At 46.8% G+C, this 26033-nt stretch overlaps 1 protein-coding gene across 8 annotated transcripts in view; it reads left to right on the top strand.

Annotated features, from left to right (window-relative positions):
• Positions 1-634: 634 nt before the first annotated feature.
• The window catches only part of LOC140385126 (zinc finger protein 236-like), a 177663-nt gene continuing 152264 nt past the window's right edge, over positions 635-26033 (top strand). For 7 of the 8 annotated variants that reach the window (XR_011933295.1, XM_072466956.1, XM_072466958.1 and 4 more), the window contains exon 1: positions 635-865. Coding sequence is in view for 6 of the 8 variants with exons in the window: in XM_072466956.1 (XP_072323057.1) it covers positions 817-865 (49 nt within the window). In the remaining 2 variants the exon portion in view is untranslated. Of the gene's footprint in view, positions 866-1256; positions 1277-26033 lie in introns of those variants that run through there. The other variant, XM_072466962.1, reaches the window with a different exon arrangement.

Genomic DNA, 26033 nt, shown 5'->3' on the forward strand with positions numbered 1-26033 from the left:
ACCACACCCATCCCCCTCAACCACCCCCCACCACCACGCCCATCCCCCTCAACCACCCCCCACCACCACGCACGTCCCCCTCAACCACCCCCCACCACCACGCACGTCCCCCTCAACCACCCCCACGCCCATCCCCCACCCCCTCAACCACCCCCCCCACCACGCCCATCCCCCACCCCCTCAACCACCACGCCCATCCCCCACCCCCTCAACCACCCCCACCACCACGCCCCACCACCACGCACGTCCCCCTCAACCACCCCCCACCACCACACCCGTCCCCCTCACCCACCCACCACTACCACGCCCGTCCCCCTCACCCACCCACCACTACCACGCCCGTCCCCCTCAACCACCCCCCCCACCACCACGCACGTCCCCCTCAACCACCCCGTCCCCCTCAACCACCCCGTCCCCCTGGACAACGTCCCGTCCCCCATTTTGCTCTCCTCCCCCCCTTCCTCTGCGCGGCGAACAATCCCCGAGCCGCTCAATCGAACCCCCACCCACCCACCCACCGGAACGCAGCCTGTGGAGAGCGGCGGGGGCGACGCGTCCGATCGAGAGTGGAAGACAACATTCCTTTCGGCCGGGGAGGGGAGTTGGTCTCTTGTCAGCTCAGCTGGGCTCGGGCTCAGCCTTCCCGGTGCCTGGGCTGCGCGGCCGCCGCCATTTTGTCTCCTCCTCCTCCGGCCCCCTCGAAGCGCCGCCCGCGCTCGAAGCCCAACCATAACAAGAGGGAGATATCCGCGGCGGTGCGGGCGAAAAGGGGGAGGGAGAGAAAGGTGGGGGGAGGAGGAGGAGGGAAGGAAAATAATGCCGCGCGGCCGACCTCCTAAAACACCGGCGAAGACCTCGGAGGCGGGTGAGTTGGCGGCTTTTCCCCCTCTCGGGGCGGGAATGGCGGCGGGCGGGACAGCGAGCGGCCTCCTTCTCTTCCTGCGGCGGCGGCCCCCGCGCGGGGCCCCCGGTGATGAGGCCGGGGCGGGAGGGTCGCTGCTCTCACTGGGGAGGGAGATGGCTGAAATATAGTTCCCCGGATATTGTCCCCGCTCAGCTCTGTCAGTCAGTCAGTGGGGCTGCGGCGAAGGAGGCGCACGGATATACATTTATATATATTTAGTTATTTATCCCTCTCGGGGCTGCACGTTCCATTTTTATGCGGTGTGTGCGCGCGTGCCTTTTCAAACCGGCGCCGTCAACGGTTAATGAGAGAATTAACCCCCACTCCCCTCACCATCTCTGTTATTGTCTCGGAAGAATCTGACCTGAGCCAGTTAGTGATGGCCCAGCTTTTCTTTCTTGTGTGTGTATAATGTGTGTGTATATATATATAATGTTTAAAAAGAAAATGAAAATGGCCGCTTTTGCAAACTAAAGAGAAATTGAGTCTTCACAGAAAATGTGGCCAGGGTTGTTTTTATTTTTGTTTCTTGATTGAGCCCCCCCCCCCCCCCCTCACCTTGTAGGATTATAATTATTTCACCTCCACCCCCTTCATTGTTTTACTTTTCCAAGCTTTCTAAATAATGAAGTTTATCTCCCCCCCCCCCCCCCCTTTCAGCAAAGAGGATTGAGAGAGGGTCTTCACAGAAAATGTACCACCCCATTCCCTCATTTTGAAAGCTTTCTAAATAATTTGAAGTTTATCCCCCCCCCCCCCCCCCCCGCCCCTCTTTCGCCAAAGAGAATTGAGAGAGGGCCTTCACACACAATGTGGAATTATAATAGTTTCACCCTCCCAATCCCCCTCCTTTGTTTTATTTTTCCAAACTTTTAAATAATTTGACGTTTATCCCCCCCCCCTTCTGTAACCAAAGAGAATTGAGAGAGGGAGCCTCCACAGAAAATGTGGGTTTATAATTGTTTCACCCTCTATTTGTTTATTTTATTTTTCCAAGCTTTCTAAATAATTTGAAGTTTACCCGCCCCCCCCTCAACTAAAGAGAATTGACGGCAAAGCCCCCCCTCCAGGTCTCCTCACCTTGTGGAATTACAATTATTTTAGCACCCCGCCCCTTCATTCTTTTATTTTTCCAAGCTTTCTAAATAATTTGAAGTTTCCCCCACTTCTTGACTAAAGAGAATTGAGAGAGGGAGTGAGTCTTCACTGAAAATATGGACAGGGGTTTTATTTTTGTTTCTGATTTGAGGGCAACCCCCCCCCCCTCTTTTTGCCAGGTCTCCTCACCTTGTGGGTTTAGAATTATCCCCCCCCCCCCCCCCAAAAAAGCCATCCTCATTGTTTTATTTTTCCAAGCTTTCTAAATAGCTTCTCCATGCCTGTGCTGTCTCTCCCCTTTGTTTTTTGCTGTGGGTCATTGTTCCATTTTTGTACTTTTTAATAAGTAATTAAGAGTTGTGTTTTCCTTCTCGCCCCTTCTGGTTTTGTGGCAAAGTGTTGGGTTTGGTCACCTCTTTCTTGAGTATTGTCTTTTTCTCCATCTCCCTCTCTCTTCTTTTCCTACAGTTAGAATCCTGCAGATCATTGTTTAGTTTTTTGCGTTTCTGAAATAAATTAAAAGAGTCGCGTTTTCCTTCTCTGTCCCTTCTGGTTTTGTTGTGGAGCATTTAGTTCAAGTTTTATGACCTCTTTTAATTAAGTATTGTCTTCTTGGCTCTCTGTGTGTTCGCCACGGTTATTAATTTTTTTGCAGATCATTGTTTTATTTTTGTCATTTGTTTTAAATTTAAACAGCGTTTCCTCTGACTCTGTTGCTTGTCCCTTTCACCCTTCTAGTTTTGTTGCAGAACATTTAGTTTTACTTTTGTAAGATGATGTATTGTTTACTCCCCTTTATCTCTGTTGTTTCTCTTGTCTCTTCTTCCTCCCCCTAGTTTTGTTGCATAGCGTTTAGTGGCCCCTTTTGCAGTTCTGGCTTGTCTTAAAATCACTTCAAATTGTGTGCAACAAAGGTACAAGGAGGAGCGAAATAGCAAGGCTTTTTCTCGGGAAACTTGTACTTTTGAGAATTGCCTTCTCTAGATTTTTCTAAATGGGGGTGACCTTTTTTCTAAAACCCTCCTTTCTCTGGTTCATTTGTAATAATTAAATGTCCAGATTTGCAAGATATATGGCTTGTACCATCTCACATTCGAGGTATGTGAGATTGTAACCATTAAATAGAAGTCAACATTAATAATTTGTCATTCATGCCGAATGGAACAGTTAGTTGATTTTTTTATTCATTGGGAACTTTTTTTTTCTTCTGTATCTGGATTTGTTCATGTACTACAGGAAGACCTGAGGTTTCACTTGACTTGGTTGCAGTAGGCTAGATCTGACCTGTCACTGACAAATGGATGAAGCCAAACATAACAAATGGATGAAGCCAAACATGTGCGCTGTGTATTTGAACTTGACCTGAAATTACTCTCTTCCCCGCCCCTTACTCTTATAGTTCTTTGTCTATAAGACTAAGGGAGAGGGGAGGGGAGAGAAGGACCCCTCCCCCACCCATTGTCTTTTCTTACTTTTTAAGGGAAACATTAAGTTTGAAATTTGTCTTTGTATGATATTATGGTGGATTTAACCTGTCACATAGAATCTGGAAATGCTCAGTAGGCCAGGCAGCATCTGTGAAGAAACAGATTAAAGTTTCAAATTGTTCGGCTGGTTTAGCACAGGGCTAAATAGCTGGCTTTTAAAGCAGACCAAGGCAGGCCAACAGCGCGGTTCAATTCCCGTACCAGCCTCCCCGAACAGGCGCCGGAATGTGGCGACTAGGTGCTTTTCACAGTAACTTCATTTGAAGCGTACTTGTAACAATAAGCGATTTTCATTTAATTTCTTCTGTCAACAACAACCTGAAATGCTAACCCTATTTCTATATCCACAGATGCTGCCTGGCCTGCTGAGTATTTTCAGTGCTTTATGTCTTTCTCTCAGCATTATTTTTGCATTACTATCACTTATTGAACAATTCAACTTGGAGTGGTAAACCAACGTAAAAACGGTGAAATTATTCAGGAGACCATTGGATGCTATTATGGACCCTATGATCTGACGTCCTCTTCATTTGTACTTTGTAGGTGCTTGTAAATGACAATATAACACATTGTTACTCCTTTTGGTTAGGCTTTCCCCTGTGCTACCATTTCTGTGATATAACACTTAAAGGGTTATTTCCTTCATGTTAACAGTGTCTTCTACAGTTTTCCTCCAAGACTGATTAGCCATAAGCATGAGGTATTGCCTGCCACTGTTGTAGCATTTCTTAAAAAGATGTCTGACTTCACCAAGTCAGCACATAATGAATTTTTTAACCTCATTGGATGAGCGTGCTCTGTAAATGATCACGTTTGTTTCACAGTATTTTACTGCACACATATTTCAGATTTAAATTTGTGAGTAAAATCAGTGCACGCATTACCTTCAGCAAAGCACAGATGAACTGATGAGATTCGACAAACTGCGGCTGGAGAAAGGGGAAGACAGGGGTGCCCTGATAGAGAGAGGTCTTTAAAATTAGGAAAGGGGTTTGATAGGTAACTATGATCGTGTGAGGCATGAGCTGGACTGGTAAACATTACTGACAGGAAGGACGGTGGACAGGCAATGGTAGGCATTTAAGGAACAAATAGGTGAACTCCAAAAGTTGTTTATTCCTATTTGGTGCAAGAGTTGAAAGGGAACTGTGGCCAAATCATGGCTTACAAGGGAAATTAGTGATAGTATTAGATTCAATGAAGAGGCATACAATTTAGCAAGAAAAAGCAATAGACCTGAGGATTGGGAACAATTTAAAATTCAACAAAGGCGGAACAAAGATTAAGAAGAGGAAATACAATATTAAAGAAAGCTAGCGGGGAACATAAAAACTGACTGTAATGATTTCTATAGGTATGTAAAGAGAAAAAGATTGATAAAAACTAATGTTACAGCCAGAAATGGGAGAATTCATAATGGGGTTGAGGAACTAAATTTGTAATTTGCTTCTGTCTTCACAAAGGAAGACATGACTAATGTACCGGAAGTTCTGAGAAGTTTCACTGAGGCGCTGAAGGAAATTGGTATTAGTAAAGACATGGGGTGCAATTCTCCAAGCCCCGCGCCGGGCCGGAGAATCGCTGGAAATATGCCCCGACGCCGGCGCGCGATTCTCCAAGGTGCAGAGAATCTGCACCATTTGCGCTGGCAAGTTTGGTGTGGCGCCGGTCGCGGGCCGGCGATTCTCCGGCCCGGATGGGCCGAGCAGCCACGCGGAAATGCCAGAGTCCTGCTGGCGCCGTTCACCCCTGGTAGCTGGCATCGTGAACTCTGCGCGAAGGGTTGGGGGGTGGCCTGTGTGTGTGTGGGGGGGGGGGGGGGGGGGGGGGGGTCCGTCCCCGGAGGGGCCTCCGATGGGGTCTGGCCCGCGATTGGGGCCCACTGATCAGCGGGCTGGCCTCTCCACCCCCCCGGGCTTACTTTGTTACGCAGCCGGCCCCTGAACCCCCACGCCATGTTGCGTTGGCGCCGGTGGGCTGAAGAAGTCCCCCGCGCATGTGCGTGTTGGCGCAGCCCAACTGCGCATGCGTGGGTTGGCGCGGCCCAACTGCGCATGTCTGGGTTGGCGCGGCGCCCATTTGGCGCCAGGAAGGGAACCTGGAGCGGCGTGAACCGCTCCAGCGCCGTGCTGGCCCCAGAATCGGTTGTCCCCGCTCCCATTTCGCGCCGTCGTGAAACGCGATGGCGTTCACGATGGGGCGAACACTTAGTCTCCATTTAGGAAAATCGTGCCCATGATTTTGGGAAAATTAATGGAATTGAAGGTGGATAAGTCTCCAGGGCCTGCTGATCTGCATCCCAGAATACTTAACGAAGTGGCCCAAGAAATAGTAGATCCATTTGTGGTCATTTTCCAAAATTCTTTGGACTCTGGAATGGTTCCTACAGATTGGAGGGTAACAAATGTAGCTCCGTTATTCAAAAAGGGGGGTATAGAAAAAACAGGGAACTACTAGACCAGTGAGCCTAACGTCAGTAGTAGGGTAGTTGCGAAAGTCCATTCTCAAGGATTTCATAGCACAACATTTGAAAAGCAGTGTTATAATCAGATAAAGTCAGCATGGATTTACGAAAGGGAAATTATGCTTGACGAATCTACTGGCATTCTTTGAAGATTTAACTAGTAGAGTTGACCAGGGAGAACCAGTGGATGCAGTTTATTTAGACTTTCAGAAAGCTTTCGACAAGTTCTCAAATAGCAGATTACCATGTAAAGTTAAAGGGCATTGGATTGTGGGTAGTTTCTTGAGACGGATAGAAAGCTGGTTAGCAGACTGGAAGCAAAACGTTGGAATAAATGGGTCTTTTTCTGATTGGCAGGCAGTGACTAGTGGGGTACCGCAGAAATCTATGCTAGGACCCCAACTATTCCCATTGTATATGAATGATTTGGACAAGGGAACTAAATGTATCTCCAAATTTCAGATGAAACAAAGTTGGGTGGGCGAGTGAGCTTCTAGGAGAATGCAGAGTTGCTTCAGAGTGATTTGGACACGCTGTGAGTGGGCAAATGCATGGCAGTAGCAGAATAATGAGGATAAATGTGAGGTTATACACTTTGGTAGCAAAAATAGGATGGCAGATTATTATTTGGGTGTAAATTGAGAGAGGTGGATACTCAGCGAGACCTTGGGGACCTTGTGCGTCAGTCATTGAATGTAAGCAAGCAGGTACAGCAGGCAGTAAAGAAGGCAAATGGTATGTTGGCCTTCATAGCGTGAGGATGAGTTTAGGAATAGGGATGTTTTACTGCAATTAGATAGGGCATTGGTGAGGCCACACCTAGCTTATTGAATGCAGTTTTGGTGTCCTTATCTGAGGAAGGATGTTCTTGCTATGGAGGGAGTGCTGCAAAGGTTTACCAGCTTGATTCCTGGGATGGTGGGACAGTCATATGAAGAGAGACTAAGTCATTTAGGATTATATTCATTGGAGTTTAGAAGAGTGCAAGGGGATCTCATAAAAACTTATAAGATTCTAACTGCCTGGTCCCTGGGTGAACAATGAACAACTCGCTCTTTCCCATATTGAGCTTGTACCTGGAGAAATCCCCAAACTCTCTGAAAATCCTCATCACCTCCGGCATTCCCCCCACCGGGTCCGCCACATATAACAACAAATCGTCCGCATAGATCGACACCCGATGTTCCTCCGCAGCCCCCTCCAGTTCCTCGACTCCCTCAATGCCATGGCCAGGGGATCAATCGCCAGCGCAAAGAGCAGGGGGGACAGGGGACACCCCTGCCTCGTCCCCCGGTGTAACCACAAATACTCTGACCTCCTGTTCGTGGCCACACTCGCCATCGGGGCCTCATACAGCAACTTAACCCACCTGATGAACCCCTCTCCAAACCCAAACCTTTTCAGCACCTTCCACAAGTACCCCCATTCTACCCTATCGAAGGCCTTCTCAACATCCATCGCCGCCACTATCTCCGCCTCCCCTCCCACCGCCGGCATCCAGGTGGCTAGGAGTTGGGGGGCCCTGCATAAGCTTAACTACACGAGACTGGTGGAGCAAATGGAGGAGGAGTTTAAGAGGTGGGATGTGCTGCCACTCTCCCTGGCGGGTAGGGTGCAGTCAGTTAAAATGACGGTGCTCCCGAGGTTTTTGTTCCTGTTCCAGTTCCTCCTCCATCCTGATCCCTAAGGCCTTCTTCAGGCAGGTTAATAGGAGTATTATGGGGTTTGTGTGGGCTTAGAAGACAGAAGACCCCGAGGGTGAGAAGGGTGTTCCTGGAGTGGTGCAGGGATTAGGGGGTGGGGGGGCGGTTGGCGTTGCCTAACCTCTGTGGGTATTATTGGGCCGCCAACGTGGCAATGGTGTGTAAGTGGGTGATGGAGGGGGAGGGGGCGGCTTGGAAGAGGCTGGAGATGGCGTCCTGTTTGGGCACGAGCCTGGAGGCGCTGGTGACGGCGCCGCTGTCGCATCCTCCAACGAGGTATACCATGAGCCCGGTGGTGGCGGCTACCCTCAAAATGTTGGGGCAATGGAGAAGTCACAGGGGGGAGGGGGAGATGGGGGCCTCGGTGTGGTCCCCGATACGGGGGAACCACCGGTTTGTCCCGGGGAGAATGGACGGAGGGTTCCTGAGTTGGCACAGGGCAGGTATTAGAAGGATGGGGGACCTGTTTGTGGACGGGAAGTTCGCGAGCCTGGGTGAGCTGGAGGAGAAGTTCGGGCTCCCCCCGGGGAACATCTTCAGATATATGCAGGTACGGGCGTTTGTTAGGCGACAGGTGGTGGAGTTCCCACTGTTGCCGCCACGCAGGGTCCAGGACAGGGTGCTTTTGGGGTTGTGGGTTGGAGAGGGGAGGATCTCGGCAATGTATCGGGTGATGCAGGAGGAGGAGGCCTCGGTGGAGGAGTTAAAGGGTAAGTGGGGGGAGGAGGAGGAGTTGGGTGAGGAGATCGACGAGGGGACGTGGGCGGATGCCCTGGGGAGGGTGAACTCTTCCTCTTGCGCGAGGCTCAGCCTCATACAATTTAAGGTGTTGCACAGGGCACACATGACCGAGGCAAGTATGAGCCGGTTCTTTGGGAGTGAGGACAGATGTGTTACGTTCTCAGAGAGCCCAGCAAACCACACCCACGTGTTCTGGGCATGCCCAGCGCTGGATCACTTTTGGAAGGGTGTAGTGAGGACGGTGTCGAGGGTGGTAGGTTCCAGGGTTGAGCCGGCTGGGGGCTCGCAATATTTGGGGTGGCAGCGGAGCCGGGAGTGCAGGAGGTGAAAGAGGCCGGTATTCTGGCCTTTGTGTCCCTGGTAGCCAGGCGTAGGATTCTTCTTCAGTGGAAGGATGCGAGGCCCCCAAGCATGGAATCCTGGATCAACGATATGGCGGGGTTTATTAAATTGGAGAGGGCGAAATTTGCCTTAAGGGGATCGGTGCAAGGGTTCTTCAGGCAGTGGCAGCCGTTCCTAGACTTCCTGGCAGAGTCTTAGGAGATGGTCAGCAGCAACCCCGGGGCGGGTGGGGGACTCTGGGGGGCTGGTTCGTTTTTCTTGATTGGGCATGTACATTTGCTTTTGTGTTGATGATGGCTGTTAATTTATTATTTGTGAATACGGGGGTGGGGGGATTTATTTTCTTTTTGTATTTTGTTGTTGATATTTTGTGAAAATTTGAATAAAAATTAGTTAGAAAAAAAAAGATTCTAACTGGATTAGACAGGGTAGTTTCAGAAAGAATATTCTCGATGGTGGATGAGAACAGAACTAGGGGTTATAGTTTGAGGATAAGGGATAAACCTTTTAGGACTGAGGTGAGGACAATTTTCTTCACCCAGAGAGTGGCGAATCACTAATTGAGGCTGAACATGGTGTAGTTTCAAGAAGGAATTAGATATAGTTCTTGGGGCTAAAGGGATCAAGGGATATGGGGGGAAGGCGGGCTCAGGCAATTGAACTTGATAATCAACCATGATGATAATGAATGGCAGAGCAGGCTCACAGGGACGAATAGCCTCCTCCTGCTTCTATTTTCTATGAATGTTTCTACGATAGGTTGGACAGGAAGAAGATGTTTCCACTTTTGGGAAAGACCTAAACTTGGGGACATAAGTGTAGGATTGTCACTAATAAATCTAATAGGGTATTCAGAAAAAAACACCCTGGGCACAGAGATGTTTATGTTTGTAACGTGCTGCTTGCCACAAGGAATAGCTGAGGAAATTAGTATTGATGCATTTTTAAGGGGAGCTAAATAAACATGAGGGAAAAAGGAATAAAAGGATTTTCATTTATTCATTCATGGGGATGTGGGCTTCGCTGGCTAGGCCAGCATTTATTGCCCACAAGAAGGCAGCTCACCACTCTCTACTTACTGGCCTTCCCGAACAGGTGCTGGAATGTGGCGACGAGGGGCCTTTCACAGTAACTTCATTGAAGCCTACTTGTGACAAGTGATTATTATTGTATACTTTCTTGAGCCATTGCAGTCCCTGTGGTGTAGGTACATCCAAAGTACTGTTAGCAAAGGAGTTCCAGAATTTTGCCCCAGCGACATTGAAGGAAAGGTGATATATTTCAAAGTCAGGATGGTGAGTGGCTTGGAGAGGAACTTCCAAGTGGTGGTGTTCCCATATGTCTGCTCTCCTTTTCCTTCTAGATAGCAGAGGTTGTGGGTTTGGAAGGTGTTGTCCAGGGAGCCTTGATGAGTTGCTGCAGCGCATCTTGTCGATGGTGTACACTGCTGTCACTGGATGTTGGTGGTGGAGGGAGTGGATGTTTAAGGTGTGAATGGTGTGCCAGTCAAGCAGGCTGCTTTGCCCTGGATGGTGTTGAGCTTCTTGAGTGGTGTTGGAGCTGCATCATCCAGGCAAGGGGAGAGTATTCCATCACACTCCTAACTTGTGCCTTGTGATGGTGGACAAACTTTGGGGAGTCAGCAGGTGAGTTACTTGCTGCAAGATTCCTAACTTCTGTAGTCACTTGTATTTTCTGGTTAGCCCAGTTCAGTTTCTGGTCAATGAAAACCCCTAGGATGTTGACAGTGGGGAATCAGTCAGCGATGGTAATGCCATCAGGGGTTGCACAGTGATTAGCACTGCTGCCTCAGTGCCAGGGACCCGGGTTCAATTCCGGCCTTGGGTGTGACTGTCTGTGTGGAGTTTGCACTTTCTCCCCGTGTCTGCATGGGTTTCCTCCTGGTTCTCCGGTTTCCTCCGACAGTCCAATGATGTGCAGGTTCGGTGGGGTTACGGGAATAGGGCGGCCCAATGGGTCTAGGTTGAGTACTCTTTCAGAGGGTTGGTGCAGACCCAATGGGCCGAGTAACCTTCTTTTGCACAGTAGGGGTTCTGTGGTTGTTCTAGTTGGGTTAACTCTTGTTGAAGTTGGTCATTGTCTTGTGTGGTGTGAATGTTATATGCCACTTGCCAGCCCAAGCCTGGATATTGTCCAAGACTTGGTGCATCTGGACATCGACACAGTCAGTATCTGAGGAGTAGCAAATGGTGCTGATCATTGTGTAAACGTCAGCAAACATCCCCACTTCTGACCTTGTGATAGAAGGAAGATCATTTATAAAGCAGCTGAAGATGGTTGGTAGGACACCACCCTGAGGAACTCCTGCAGTGATGTCCTGGGACTGAGGTGACAGACCTCCAACGGTCACAAGCGTCTCCCTTTCTGCTAGGTATGACTCCAACCAGCAGAGAATCTTCTCCCTGCATTCCCATTCACTCCAGTTTTGCGAGAGCTAATTAATGCGCACTCGGTCAAATGAGGCCTTGGTGGTGATGTGATTAGGTGATGGGTAGAAGTCCTGTGTGAAACAAAAATACCAGCATGGGCCATATGGCTTGCACCTGTGCTGTAAATACTGTACCCCTCCTACATTTTTATAATCATTTAAAGACCTACAGTTGAATTAAGATGCCTAAACTCAGATTTAAAAATGCTCCCCTCATTCCAGTTTGCCTGTGTTTAGACTACTTGCAGGTTGATTCACCGAAGGGGATAAAGTATAAGACTGGTAATGATGTGCTGACAAATATCAAAAGTTTGACGAGCTGTTAGAACTTTATCAGTAATGAGAACTTGTTGATCAAGTACTTACAAATTCTTCTCTTTCCTCACATCAATCAGCTTTCTTCTCTATCTCCACAATATTATGGGATGACTTATTTTACTGAGGCATACAAGCTCAAATGGCCCTTGTGAAAACAGAAATTGCTGGAAAAACTGAGCAGGTCAGACAGCATCTGTACAGAGGCACACACAATCTCCACAGATGCTTTGAGCTGCTGCATATTTCCAGCACACCCCCTTTACATTTTGGATTTTTAATTTTACTGTGTATATTTTTTGCTTAGAATGATTGTACTTAAAAAATAAAAAAAAAGTTGTTCATTCCACGTTCTGCCTCGTGGGGACCTTGCCGTGGCGCCGTTTCAGCCACTTGGATGTGGGAATACCAACTAGTGGCGTGTTCATGTAGCACGTAGGTCTCAATGGCAATTGCTAGGGTGAGCTGCTTTACCTTGAGCTGCTGGCGTAGGGGGTCCGACTGAACACCAAAAATGATCTGGTCGCGTATCATGGAGTCGGAGGTGGGCCCGTAATTACAGGACTGCGCAAGGATGCGGAGGTGGGTGAGAAAGGACTGGAAAGGTTCATCCTTACCCTGCAAATGCTGTTGGAATACATAGCGCTCGAAACTTTCATTCACCTCGATGTTGCAGTGACTGTCAAACTTGAGGAGGACCGTCTTGAATATTGATTTATCTTCATCATCAGCAAAAGTGAGAGAATTGAAAATGTGGATGGCATGTTCCCCGGCCGTGGATAGGAAGAGAGCGATCTTCCTGGTGTCTGAAGCAGCTTCCCGCTCTGTGGCTTCAAGGTAGAGCTGGAAGCGTTGTTTGAATATCTTCCAGTTGGCCCCTAGGTTACCGGTGATGCGGAGCGGCGGCGGCAGGCGGACATTGTCCATTTTGCACGATGGCTGTATGCTGGTGGAAGGCAGATCACTTGCAGGTAGGTCTAAGAAGTTCTAACATCCCTCAACTACTGGTACCATGATGTGTTGGGTGCTCTGGATCCGTGGAACACATACAGGCCACCAACACTATTTTATTAAGCTAGAAACTGTTGAACATACTTTCACTGTGGGTTAACACAATGTTAGATTAAACTAAAGACCTATGCCTGTCCTAACCAGTCTATGCACTCAGCACATGGTGAAGATTTGTGCTGTAAGCTCTGTCCTTCTGAGAGGCTGCATCCTGAATGAGCGGAAAGTCTGATGCCCCCTGTCTTTATAGTGAGTGTGCTCTAACTGGTGATTGGCTGCGGTGTTGTGTATGTTCATTGATCTTGCTGTGTGTCCATCAGTGTGTGTGTCTGCACCATGATATACTGGTGTATATTATGACAGGGGGAGGCAAGGGAATGAGTACCCTTTTTAAACTTGGCCTCTGGGGTGCTGAGGGGGATCCTTCAGCAAGGCGGGGTCACGGAGTCTTGGGCTGGGCTGTAGGGGTTCATGTTGGGGACCTTACCGGGATGGGGGATGTTTGGCATGTCTTGTCATCTGTCGCCTTGAAAATCATTGAACTGTGGAACCCTTTGATGTCTCTCCCAGCATGTCAAGTTCAAAGATCTGTCAGATGAAAGCAAACATGTTCCCTTTAATGTAGTGGAAACCTTTGACGTGCTTTTTTCAGTCAATTTGAATGCCCTTTGACTTCAACCCTCTATGTATGCTTAGAAGCCTAAAATTTTTGAACTGCATTGTTTACATTCAATTTCATGGTCCATTGCCTTTTACAAGCCTCTTGATTGACAGGTCCAGGCAATTTCAAAGTATAGCACTCTGTCCGAGTGCTGCCTCCCACTCTTTCGAAGAAGCTCTTCAGAACAAAGAGGCAGCCTCCTTTAAAAAACTGTGGTTGGAAAGAGCACCTGCTCAAAAAAGGAAGTACTACAGAGTTGATGGACCCCTGCAGCGCTATAAACCATGGTTATCTTTCCTTTGAAATTGCCTGGACCTGTGAATCAAGAGGTTTGTAAAAGGAAATGGACTGTGTAAGTGAATGTGAACAATGCCGTTCAAAGATTTTAGGATTTTAAGCATGCCCAGAGACTTGGAAAAAGGTGTACTTTTGAATATATTTGGGAAGAATAGGATCAAAGGCTATGGGGAGAAAGCAGGATTAGGCTATTGAGTTGGATGATCAGCCATGATTGTGATGAATGGTGGAGCAGGCTCGAAGGGCCAAAAGGCCTCCTCCTGCTCTTATTTTCTATGTATCTATGTAAAGGGGAATGAAATTGACTGTGATAAAAGCACTTCAAAGGTTTGTACCATATTAAAAGGAAAACCTTTACCTTCATCTGACAGATCATTGATATTGACATGCTGTGAGAGAGTTTTAAGGTAACAGAAAGAAGACTTTCACTTCTGATAGATCATTGATATCGACCCCCATCTCCGTTAAAGGACTCCTTCGGCACTCTGGAAGCTCGTCAGGACTTGCATTAATTCACGTCAGCGTGACTATGGAAGTGGGGGTGGAGCATCATAGAAGGCTGGTGAATTAGGCTTCATGCTAGAGTGGGTAGCACAGTGGTTAGCACAGTTGGGTAGAGTGCTCTTTACAAGAGCTGGTGCAGACTTGATGGGTTGAATGGCCTTTTACTGCACTGTAATTTCTGTGATAATGATAAGGAAATGAAATTTAATTAGGTGTTTGCACGTTTCCTCCTGCTCTGGGCGAGAACCTTGTTGGGGCTGGCCAGGAAACTCGCAACGGGTTTGATGCCCAGCGAGAATCCCGTTTTTGCCCTCGTGGACAATTCAGTGGGCCATTGTGATTCCCGTTTCAGGCTAAAGGCCCCCGAGAATTCCATCCCCCCGCCCAATATCTGAAACTCGCAGTTTTGATGTTAGCTGTTTCTCTCTCTTTAGTTAGGGCTCTACAGATGTACTATTTCTTTCCCTTTGATGTTATTCACCCTGTGGAGTTAGCGTTTGGCAGGTATGTGTCCATTTCCGTATCTCCACTTTTAAATTACCCCCTCTATTGCCCTCTATAATTTTCGCTAGTCACATATGTAAAATACTTGTTTTCCATTGATAGGCAAATTCGGATCTCATCATTTCTCCAGATGACTGTTTTACTTTGGTATTTTAAAAATCTTAAGTTCCCCCAATTCTTAGCAATATCATAATTGAAATATGTCCAATTGTTTTTCTTTATTTTTCCTGTCATTTATCAAGTACATAACATATTAAAATTTAAAAAGTGTGTTGGCATAATATGAGAATGTGTTTTTGAACCTGGCAGTTCTTCATCATCATCATCTCTGTTGCAATTTAAAATGTTTTATTAGTTGGTGGTTTTGCTATCTCAAGCTCTGTGTGATTTGAAATGTCGAGCAATGCCACTGTATTTCGAGCCTTCTTACAGAAAGCAACAGTGGATGCAGTGTTCCTCGTGTAATTCTTACATAGAACTTTTATTTTCCTTTCTCATTTCCATAGCCATCTGTGCAGAAAGTTTGAACAGGGCTCCTTGCGTGGGAAACAGCACTTCAAAGCCAAATTACTTTCTACTCTTTGCTATAATATATGTGTTGCCACTTGCGTTTCTGTCCTGTTGACTGCTCCCCTGCAATCCTTGGCTGCTTCCCTTCTCATGCAGGTTTATTCTCTTTGAGCACAAATGTAAATGACCTGACACAGTGAATTAAGGAAAAATAAGTTTATTTAGGCTGTTGGGATGAGGAGAAGGAAGAATGAAAAGCCCATTTGAATGTAGAGAGAACTACGAGAAGCAAAATCAACGATAAAGGCAGTGAAAAGAATTCCAGGGAGCGAAATGCTGATGGAGAGAAATTGTTTTCCCGCAAGCTGTTCATTCTTGCTGTTTTCTTTCATTTTCCTGCTGGATTGTTGGAATATTGCAGTTCTCGTGCTCGTTTCCTGGGTGCACCACTGAAGTGCTGGTTTAAAAGTGTTGTAAATTAGTTTGAATACCTGTTACACTGTACAAAAGTGCTGTTTATTAGGCCTATGCAAATACATTATTTTGTAAAATTTTATCTGACAATTAACAAATTATAATGATGTCATTTCATGCATAGCCATTTCATTTATACAGTGCCTTTAATGTAGGAAAAACAAGCCATGGTGCTTAATAAACCCCATTTTTTTTCAATGCGAGAAAGCAAAGGATAACATTTGGAGCTGTAACCAAAAGCTTAGTCACAGAAAGGTTTTATTTCGGGATGGTTTTAAAGGAGGAGGCAGAGGAGGGAAGAGACTTCCAGAATGTGGGGCCTGGACAGCTGAAGGCACAGTTCACCGTGATGAGACAAAGGGCTGAGCACAAGAGGCTGGAGTCACAAGAGTGGAAAAGTTCAAGGGGTTAGTGGGGTTTAGAGGCTGAAGTTCAGCCTTAGGACAAAAACGTAAGATTTGAGGAGGTATATAACTTGGAGCCTTTGTGCAAAGAACCAGTCCCGATAGCCACCCCTCCCCCTCTCGCCATGCTTTGCCCATCTCTTTGTTCATTCCCTGCAACCCAAATTAATGTCCATAATGCACTATTCTAACTGACCATCCCAGTCTAATGCTCTTTTCTTCAGTTCAATTCCTCAATGACATGCCCCCTTGTGGTGATGCCACCTCTGATTGTCCTGACTGCCCATTGGTTGTGTCCTATTCTGAGTGTTCATTGGTTGCATGTTTGTATATCATGACATCTCCCCCTTTTTATGAAAATGTGTATATATACATATGTGAATGTGACTGACTGAGGAATACAGAACAGAACAAACAAAGCAAATGCTCATAAGTCCAGTTTCTGAGGCTTACGTTTGATCCTCGTCGACCGCCGGAGAGGTGGTGGAGGGGATGACGGTGTCTTGACAGGCAAGTGGGAGGCATGACTGGTGGCCTTGTGGTTCAAGGTGTCTGGAGGTGGCAATTCGACATGTGGAAATGGAGGGGAAACTGGTTGTGGGCAAGCAACTTTTCGCAGTGCCCTTCGATTCCTTCGCACAATGGAGCCATCAGCCATACGTATGATATAGGATCTGGGCGCAGCCTGTCGAACGACGACAGCCGGAGCAGACCACCCACCACCCGGTATCTTGATCCTGACCGTGTCTGCCGGGGATAGCACGTCCAGATCGGTGGCATGTGCGTCAAAGCCCTGCTTCTGGCTGTCGCGAAGCTGCTGCATCTTCTGCAGAACTGAGAGGTGATCAAGGTTGGGCAGGTGTATGGCTGGAAGCGTTGTCCGCAGATCCCTGTTCATCAGGAATTGAGCTGGCGGCATGCCAGTGGACAAGGAGGCGTCCGGTACGCAAGTAGTGCAAGGTGTATGTCAGAAGCGGAATCCGAGGCCTTGAGGATGAGCTGCTTAACGATGTGCACCCCTTTTTCAACTTTGCCATTGGACTGCGAACTTAGTGCGGACTGGAGGTGAAAACTGAAATTGTAGCTCTTGGCAAACGTGGACCATTCTCGACTGTGGAAGCACGGGCCATTGTCGCTCATGACGGTGTTCGGGATGCCATGCCGTGAGAATGTCTCTTTACCCGCTTTGATGATGGTCCGTGAGGTGAGGTCTGGCAGCTTCAGCACCTCAGGATAGTTCGAAAAGTAATCGATGATTAAGATATAGTCGCGACCATTCGTGTGGAATAGGTCAATGCCAACCTTGGACCATGGAGAGGTCTCTAGGTCATGTGGTTAGAGCGTCTCCTTTCTCTGCGCTGGTTGGAACCTCTGACAGTTTTCGCAGTTCAGGACCATGTCCGTGATGTCCTGGTTGATGTCGGACCAGTAGACAGCTTGCCGGGCCCTGCGTCAGCACTTTTCTATGCCCAGGTGTCCCTCCTGAATCTGCCGCAGCACCATGCTCTGGAGATGTAGCAGGATGACTATCCTTTCTAGCTTGAGCAGGATGCCGTCGATCAGCGTCAGATCGTCCTTGACGTTGTACAATTGAGGGCATTGCCCTTTCTGCCAGCCATTGCTGAGGTTGTGGATGACTCGCTGCAACAGAGGGTCTTTGGCCGTCTCTCCTCGGATGAGAAAGATCTTCTCATCTGTTGCAGGGAGAGTACTTGCACACAGTTGTACCTGCAATTCAATGTGCTGGATGATCTCCAATGGATCACTGGGTGAGTTGACGGAGCGGGACAATGCATCAGCGATGATGAGCTTCTTGCCAGGGGTGTACACCAAATTGAAATCATACCTCCGGAGTTTGAGCAGAATTCTCTGCAAACGAGGCGGCATGTCGTTCAGGTCCTTTTGGGTGATGTGGACCAGAGGCCTATGATCCGTCTCAACAGTAAATGTTGGCAAGCCGTAGACATAATCATGAAATTTGAGGATGCCGGTGAGAAGACCTAAACACACCTTCTCAATCTGCGCATATCTGGTCTCAGTGGGTGTCATTGCCCATGACACGGGTGGTACTCAGGATGACGTGTCGTCTCTTTGAAGCAACACCGCCCCAATGCTGTCCTGACTCGCATCTGTGGATATCTTGGTCTCTCGTTCTGGGTCAAAGGATGCAAGGACGGGTGCAGTGGTGAGCTTGGCTTTCAGCTCCAGCCATTCTGTTCGGTGCTCCGCCTTCCACTCAAAGGCGGTTGATTTTTTTCACCAGGTTGCGTAGGGTCGTGGTGTGTATGGCCAAATTCGGGATGAACTTGCCAAGGAAATAGACCATTCCCAGGAAGTGCAGTACTGCCTTTTTGTCCTCTGGGACTTTCATTGCCACGATGGCTTTAATTTTGTCTGTGTCTGGGCACACACCGTGTCGCAAAATCTGATCGCCCAGGAACTTCAGCGTGGATGTCCCAAAACAGCACTTGGACCTATTTAGCTTGAGGCCATGTTCATGATTGCATCGGAATACTTTCTTGACTTCGCGACACGTGCTCCTCTGGGGTTGTGGACCAGATTATGATATCGTCAACGTAGACACAAACCCCTTCTACTCCCTCCATCTGTTCCATGGTGCGATGGAAAATCTCTGATGCCGAGATGATGCCAAATGGTATTCCGTTGTAGCAGAACCTGCCAAAAGGCGTGTTGAAGGTGCAGAGCCTTCTGCTGGACTCTTCAAGTTGGATTTGCCAAAATCCTTGTGATGTGTCCAATTTTGTGAAGAAGCGCGCGTGTGCCATCTCACTCGTAATTTCTCCCCTCTTCGGGATGGGGTAATGTTCCCGCATAATGTTTTTGTTTAGATCCTTGGCGTCAATGCAGATGCGTAGGTCCCCCGAAGGCTTCTTTACGCACACCATCGCGCTGACCCAGTCGGTTGGTTCAGTGACCTTGAAGATGATGCCTTTTTGATGTAGACTCGTGAGCTCTGCCTTCAGGCGCTCTCTCAGTGGAGTAGGGACTCGTCGTGGTGCGTGGACCACTGGCTTGGCATCAGGCCGCAGTAGAATCTTGTACTCGTACGGCAGCGTGACCATCCCACTAAATACATTTGGGTACTGGGTTAGGATGTCGTCGATGCTGGCCTGAAGATCCGAATGGGACGGTGTCGTGGTGTAGATCCTTTGAATGAGGTTCAGTTGCTTACAGGCGTGCGCACCTAGCAGGGACGCCCTGTCTGGTTTAACAATCTCGAAGCGTAAGCTTGCTTGTGTGTGTCGGCTGGATAGCTGCAGATGGCAGGACCCCAGTGCCTTGATTGCGTTTCCATTGTAGTCCAGGAGTTTGCCGGCAGCTGGAAGGATTGTGGGGGGCTTCTTGATTCTCTTGAAGTCCACCTGCGAAATCAGGTTGGTGGAGGCACCTGTATCCAGTTTGAACTGGATGGGGCAGTGGTTGACCTTCATCATTGCATGCCATTCGTCCTCGGAATCCACGGCCAGGATTGATTGGACTTGCGATGTGTCCAGTGTGACGTATTCGCACTTGGTAAGTGTTGTCCAGGTATTCGTCATCTGGATCCATCGCACTGCCTGGATCAGAGTCATGTATTCAGTGTTGCACACTTCTAATGCGCAGCTGTAGTAATTGGGAGCGCTGGCTCCTGACTGGTGGTGCTGATCTGCACATGGCTGCATAGTGGTTTGGTTTCCCACAGTTTAAACAGCGTTTGCCTCTTGCAGGGCAGTTTTTGGTGCCGCAGTTCGCACACGGCATAACGCTCAGTGCGCCGTTGCGCCTGCCCGGTGCGGTTCGTGGACGTCTGCACCTGCGCAGTGTGGTTTCCGGCTGTTTAGTGTTCCCAATCGCATTGCATATGCGCCGGGCCCCGGGAAGAGCGTGCAAAATGGCCACTTTTGTCAATGTGGAGGCGCTGCATCCGGGAGATGGCCTGAACACACTCCACCTCGTGGGAGGCTTGTTTTTCACTTTCTGCCGTTTTGTACTGTGAATAGCGATTTTTAGAGTGCTCATGCACAGTACACGTTTCAATCGAGACTGGCAGGGTCATGTGCTTGATTTTCAACAATTGATCTCGCAGATGATCAGAGTGGACTCCAAAAACGATTTGGTCTCTGATCATGGAGTCAGTGATATCACCGAAGTTGCAGGATCACGCTAGCAGTCTAAGGTTAGTTAGATAGGAGATGAAGGATTCATCTTTTACCTTGCATCCTCTGCTTGAAGATGTAGCGCTCGAAGATTTTGTTGGTGTGCACTTCGCAGTGGCTGTCGAATTTGTCCAGGATGGTTTGGTACTTTGTTTTGTCCTGCCCTTCGGAAACGTGAAAGGAGTTGAAGATCTCTATCGCATGGTCACCCGCAGTGGTGAGTAGAAGAGCTATCTTCTGCGCATCGGTCGCACCATTGAGGTTGGATGCTTCCATGTATAGTTGAAATTTCTGCTTGAATGATCGTCAGTTGGCATTAAGATTGCTGGTGGTCCTGAGCTGATGAGGAGCCTGAATCTTGTTCAATGTACCTGTATGCAGTAGCTGGTTGTCACGATCTATCTGTGTTGAACTAAATAGATTGAACAGTCACTCCTGGTATCATGTTGTGTTATGCTGCTTCGGATAACACAGTCTGCTACTTGATGCAGTCTTAACTAAAGGATGGTCCAGACTCTGAAATGAGTTCAACGTATTTATTGAACGATTAACACAGTTCTCAAATGTGTTCGACTCTCTGCTAATCTAACTGTAGTAACTCAGTCTAACTGTACCAGCTTGCTCTAAGCCACGTGCTGGGGTGTGATGCTGCTGATCAACCCTGTCTAACTCTCTAGATGTCTGTCTGTGGAAAGGGGCAGGGTGTGAGTGCCTCATCCCTTTTATAGTGTTTATGTCATGCCCCCTTGTGGTGATGCCTGACTGCCTATTGGTTGTGTCCTATTCTGAGTGTTCATTGGTTGCATGTTTGCATATCATGACACATTAAAGCTGAAAAAATGGAGTCTTCAACCAACACTTTTGCAGGAACGTTAATAGAAAATGTAGGTTCCAGTCCGTGAGTTTAATCTAAATTTTCACTTTTAGTTTTGGTAATGAAACTGCCCAATCTTGAGGTTCTCTTCCCCTTTCTGCCCTCCATTACTCAATTGCTTCTGTTTGCACATGTGTAATGTTACAATTTTATTGCTAAAAATATATTCAGCCTATTGCTTTATCTATAAACATTTAACACCAAGAGGAAGCGACTAAAAGGCGCATGAGATTGACTGAATCTGCTTGCTTTAAATTTGTTTCTTGGTGAGGTAATTCAAATCACTTTGGGCCTATTTTGGACAGCTTTACTGTGTATAACAGATGTTTGTGTTAAAATTTATACCAAATCTTTATTTTGTGCTGTAGGCAAAGTGTTACAGTTGGTCCCTCTGAGGCTGAATTGCAAATCATACAGACCCTGAAACAGGTTGCTGTCATTTAACAACTTCTCACATAGAAAAATGTGCGAGAGTACTTCTTGGAGGGTGTGCAAGTTTAAAAAAAAAAATATTAGGGTGACCAAAAGATTGGCCAAGCATTGGGTTTTAAAGGTGTTAGCAGAAGCAATCCAGAAGGGAATTTTAGAACATGGGGGCCTCGATGACTGAAGACATCAGTGAGACAAAGGCAGAAGCACAAGAGGCCAGAATTAGATGGTAAGGACGTCCAGAGGGTGATAGCACTGATGAAAATTAGGTATAGGAAGGGATTTAAAAGCAATGAATGTGACATTTGAGTTGAAGTGTCTGGGAGCCATTGTAGGTCAGCATGAGGAAGGGTTTTGTTAAAATTTGGTCAGGGGTCGAGATTGAGCAGCAACGCTTTGGAAGCTGAAGTCTATGTCAGTTAGAGGATTGGTACAGCCTGAGTCTGTGGCCAGGGATGGGTTTGGAGTTTGTGGAAAGGCTTTGGTCTTTGCAGTGATTAGCTAGAGGAACTTACAATCATCCACGACTGGACTGTTGGACAAACAGGATCAAGAGAAACATGATCGAGAGGTCGGATGGATAGTCTCATCACATGGAAACTGACTAGATGCTTTCAGATGATATTAGCTTGAGGCCATGTGCAGATGAAGAGGAGGCCCAAAGATGGTGACGGACAAGGTGATTATGTAATGTTTGGAAAAAAAGCCATTGCTAGAGAGACTAGGCTGCGATTGGATAGAAAGGAATGGAACTCTCTCAAAGCAATCCCTACTGCACAGGATGGTGAAGAAAAAGCTTTGGAGGAAGTTGTTGTGATTGAATATGTCAATAACTGCCAAATGATCAAGAAAAAACATCACTGGTAGCACAGTGGGTAGCACTTTTTCACAGCTCCAGGGTCCCAGGTTCGATTCCTGGCTTGGGTCACTGTCTGTGCGGATTCTGCAAGTTCTCCCTCTATCTGCGTGTGTTTCCTCCGCGTGCTCCGGTTTCCTCCCACAAGTCCCGAAAGACATGCTGTTAGGTGAATTGGACATTCTGAATTCTCCCTTAGTGTACCCGAACAGGCACCGGAATGTGGTGACTAGGGGCTTTTCACAGTAACTTCATTGCAGTGTTAATGCAAGCCTACTTGTGACAATGAAGATTATTATTATTAACTGGTGGAGAATGCTGTTCATAATTGTTAAAGCTGTTTTATTGCTGTGGGCGGGATGAGCATCTGATTAGAAATTGTGTTTATGGAACAAATGGGCATGTATCTGAGACAGCAACACATTCAGTGGTTTCTTTTGAAGAGGGTTGTGGCGACAAATTTTGGAAGGGAGCTGAATAGTACCTGTTTGCCGTGTCAGATGAAACCGGGAGCTAAATGGAGAAGCTTTGGGCTCAGCGATTTAGTGCTAAAAAAGGTTGAGGGAGCAGGAGGTGGATGACCTGGACAAGTTTGGAGTGTACATAGGAAAGTGCTGTGGGGGACTGATATGGATATTATGGGAAAGGGAAAAGAGCAGAGACAGCTGAGTTAGATGGTAATCATCTTTGTGACAGTTCTTTAAACCTCAGTTTTAGGAGTTAGTTAATGATAGTGAAAAGAAGCTGGAAAGGGCGTTTTTTGTTATCCAGGTTTATCTTTTGGCAGAGGACTATGAGGGCCAGGTAGAGCATGATTTGGTGCAGGCAAATCTAGCAATTGATGTCTCGTCCGTTTGTACGCCCGATATGTTGTAGTCTGTAAGATTCAACTTGATTTCCAAAATCACTTGGCAATCCTTCTCAGAATTCAAAGTAGGTATTTTTAAGCAGTTGGATTCTTAGTTACCAGAACTCAGTTTGCAAAGAAATTGGTTACAGAAAATGTTGCTGCTAATTGATGAAGTCCAACAAATGGGAGCGATGCCATGGGAACCTCGGAATTAGCAGCAGCTGTTTTCATGCATCACACCATAGGATTTTGGAAAGGTTCTCACTGGACAGTTATTGATACATTTTAAGTCTGGCTGCTAAGGCACATTATTTTCTTCCCCTTCCCCACCACACACACATCAGTCATCTTTTCTTTCCCAAAGTCATTGATTTGGATTCCCCAAGTGTTGCCTGCCACACACTGGTACCTTTCCAAAGTATGCATCTTTCTTGTAAATGTAGGTGTTCACAGGAGCTATGGGAGCATCACAGCCAAGTCTGATTCTGTTTACAATTGACAGTTGAAGAGTCCCTGGATAATGATCCCCATGCAAGTTGTGGCTCATTTATTTGCCCCCATCTCGCCCCCTGCATTCAACCTCCGGGGTGCTGAGGTCAATCATCACAGCCCATGTCTGTCCGAGCTGAGAGCAAGTATCTGAATGTTGAATCTGGACTTTTCTGGTCTGTAAGGTTTAGATTCTGCGAAAGGCCCTATACTTATTAAAGGGGATAATGCAGAGCTCTCTACAAGACTGCTTTAATGTGTACCAGGCAACTGGTACAGCTGGGCTTGTAACATCTGAAGATAAAGTAGTTTGAGCATGCTGTACTGCTTCCTCTACCTATGACTAACATATAGTTTTGCGGATTGGATTTCTTATTTTGCTTGCAAACAGCAGAGTACAAAGCTTCTCAGAGCCAAATATAAATATATCTGTCCCCTTTCTAATTTTGTTTGGGTATGTATCTTGACTTTATTACAGACTTAAAAACAATAGACAAACAAATGAGTTGTGCAATCGCACAGTCCTGTTTCCTCTGAAATTTAATTACAACTAGTTAATTGCATGCGCTGCTTTTAATTTTAAAACTCCATTGGAGGGAATGTTAATTTAAAAGGCAAATGGATCCAGCTGAGGGAACTGAACCAATCCTTGCCTTTCTCACAAGACCACACAAGTTGTTTTTAATGTTTGTACTGTGAACAATTCACATGTCAGTATTTTTAAGATGTCAACATGAGAGCTTGTTTTAATATTATACACAAAGAAGTGGTTGGAAGGATAGCGACCTTTTTAACAGAATCATAGAATGATACAGCACAGAAGGAGGCCATTTAGCCCATTCTGCCTGTTCTGGCTCTTTGGTAGAGCTCCAGTTAATCGACTATTCGAAACATTGAGCTGCTTTTTATATGACTTCAGATTTTGTGCACCCAATACCTGTGCTTTGGTGCAGAATTTGATATTTGTAATGGCTGGTTTTTTTTTCCTCAACTTTGATAATTAACCAATGATATGCGTGCATGTGTCAGCTGTCACTCAGTCGTTTGCATCTGAATCACAATTCCAGGGCTTGAGAACAAAAATCAAGGTTGACACTGCAATGCAGTACTGAGGAGTGAGATGTTAAACTGAGGCCCCATCTGCTTGCTTGGGTGGACTTACAAAATCCAGTGGCACCATTTCGCAGAAGAGCAGGAGAGCTGTCCCCAGCGTTATGGCCGATATTTATCCTTCAACCGACGTCACTTTTTTTTAAAAAAAAGCAATTTATCCGGTCCTTCAGACATTGTTGTTTTCATGGGAGTTTGCTGTGCACAAATTGGCTACCGGGTTTCTGACGTTACGACGGAAACTGTACTGGAAAAACAACTTAATTGGCTGTCTTTGTAACGTTCGGTGGTTGTGAAAAGTGCTATATAAATGCAACTTTTTAATACTGCTGTTTCTCTGATCTGGAATGCAGCAATACATCTTGAATTACACCAGATTAACCTTGTATGCAGAGGTTTGTGACTTCTGTTCACCACCACCTTCTCGTGGGCAATAAATGCTGATGTAGTTAGCAACTCCCACATCCCATGAAAGAATTACAAAATGTAGTTTGTTTCTGGATTTTGTTTCTTTTAATTTTGTTCATATTTTGTTGTTTTTGCCCATTTTAAAGTTTTGCCTTTGATTGTGTAAAAATGCCTAGCCTATCTAAACCTTTGACCTCTGTCAAGCCACTTCTACCTTGGGAAAGGCCCCAGCCTCAAATACAATATTTGCTCTTTCTCCCCCATTGTAGAATATGCCCCCTAAATGTTTGCTAAATGTTTTTTGCTTTTATGCTAATTTGCGATGCTGGTTGTTGTGGTTTGAGTGGAGGGGGTAGGAGCATCATGTGATTTAGGACGCTTTTACTGGGGTCTGGGAGAATTGAGACAGGATTGCAGGAACGCCGAGTGGGGAGGGAGGTGGGAGGGTAAGCGTGACGATTTTGAGTGCTGGGAAGGTGCAACAAATTGGCTTAGGGTACAGTGTTCAAAGAGAATCCATAAATATTTGTGTTTCTGAATGATTCAGAACAATTTGATAAATTCAGTAATTTCCCATGCGTCAAGCTGGACATCGCTGAGTCCATCATTGCATGAGTGACTGAAGAAATGCCATCACCACAGGTTCAATGATTTTGGCTATCCTGAATGCCTTGATGATAATTACACCTACAGGTTGTAATTGTTTCTGAACTCTTGGCACTGATGAAAGCCAATGTCTGGGTAAATCAGGGGTAGATTACAGAAAATCGTCCCAAGTAGGTAATTCAGTCCAGTAAGACGGGACTCTTTTTGACAGGGGCCTGTCAGCTCTCAGGTCCTGGGACAATATTACTGAAATAATCCTGCCTGCACATGGTAACTTTCAGGTGCTCAAAACGCAGCATAGCCTCGGCTGACACTCCTAGTGCAGTACTGAGGAAGTGATGCTGTGTCAGAGGCACCAGCTTTTGGATGAGATGTTAACTGAGGCCTTG

The sequence above is a fragment of the Scyliorhinus torazame genome, chromosome 11 (genome assembly GCF_047496885.1).
Source record: "Scyliorhinus torazame isolate Kashiwa2021f chromosome 11, sScyTor2.1, whole genome shotgun sequence".
In the NCBI taxonomy this organism is placed as follows: Eukaryota; Metazoa; Chordata; class Chondrichthyes; order Carcharhiniformes; family Scyliorhinidae; genus Scyliorhinus; species Scyliorhinus torazame.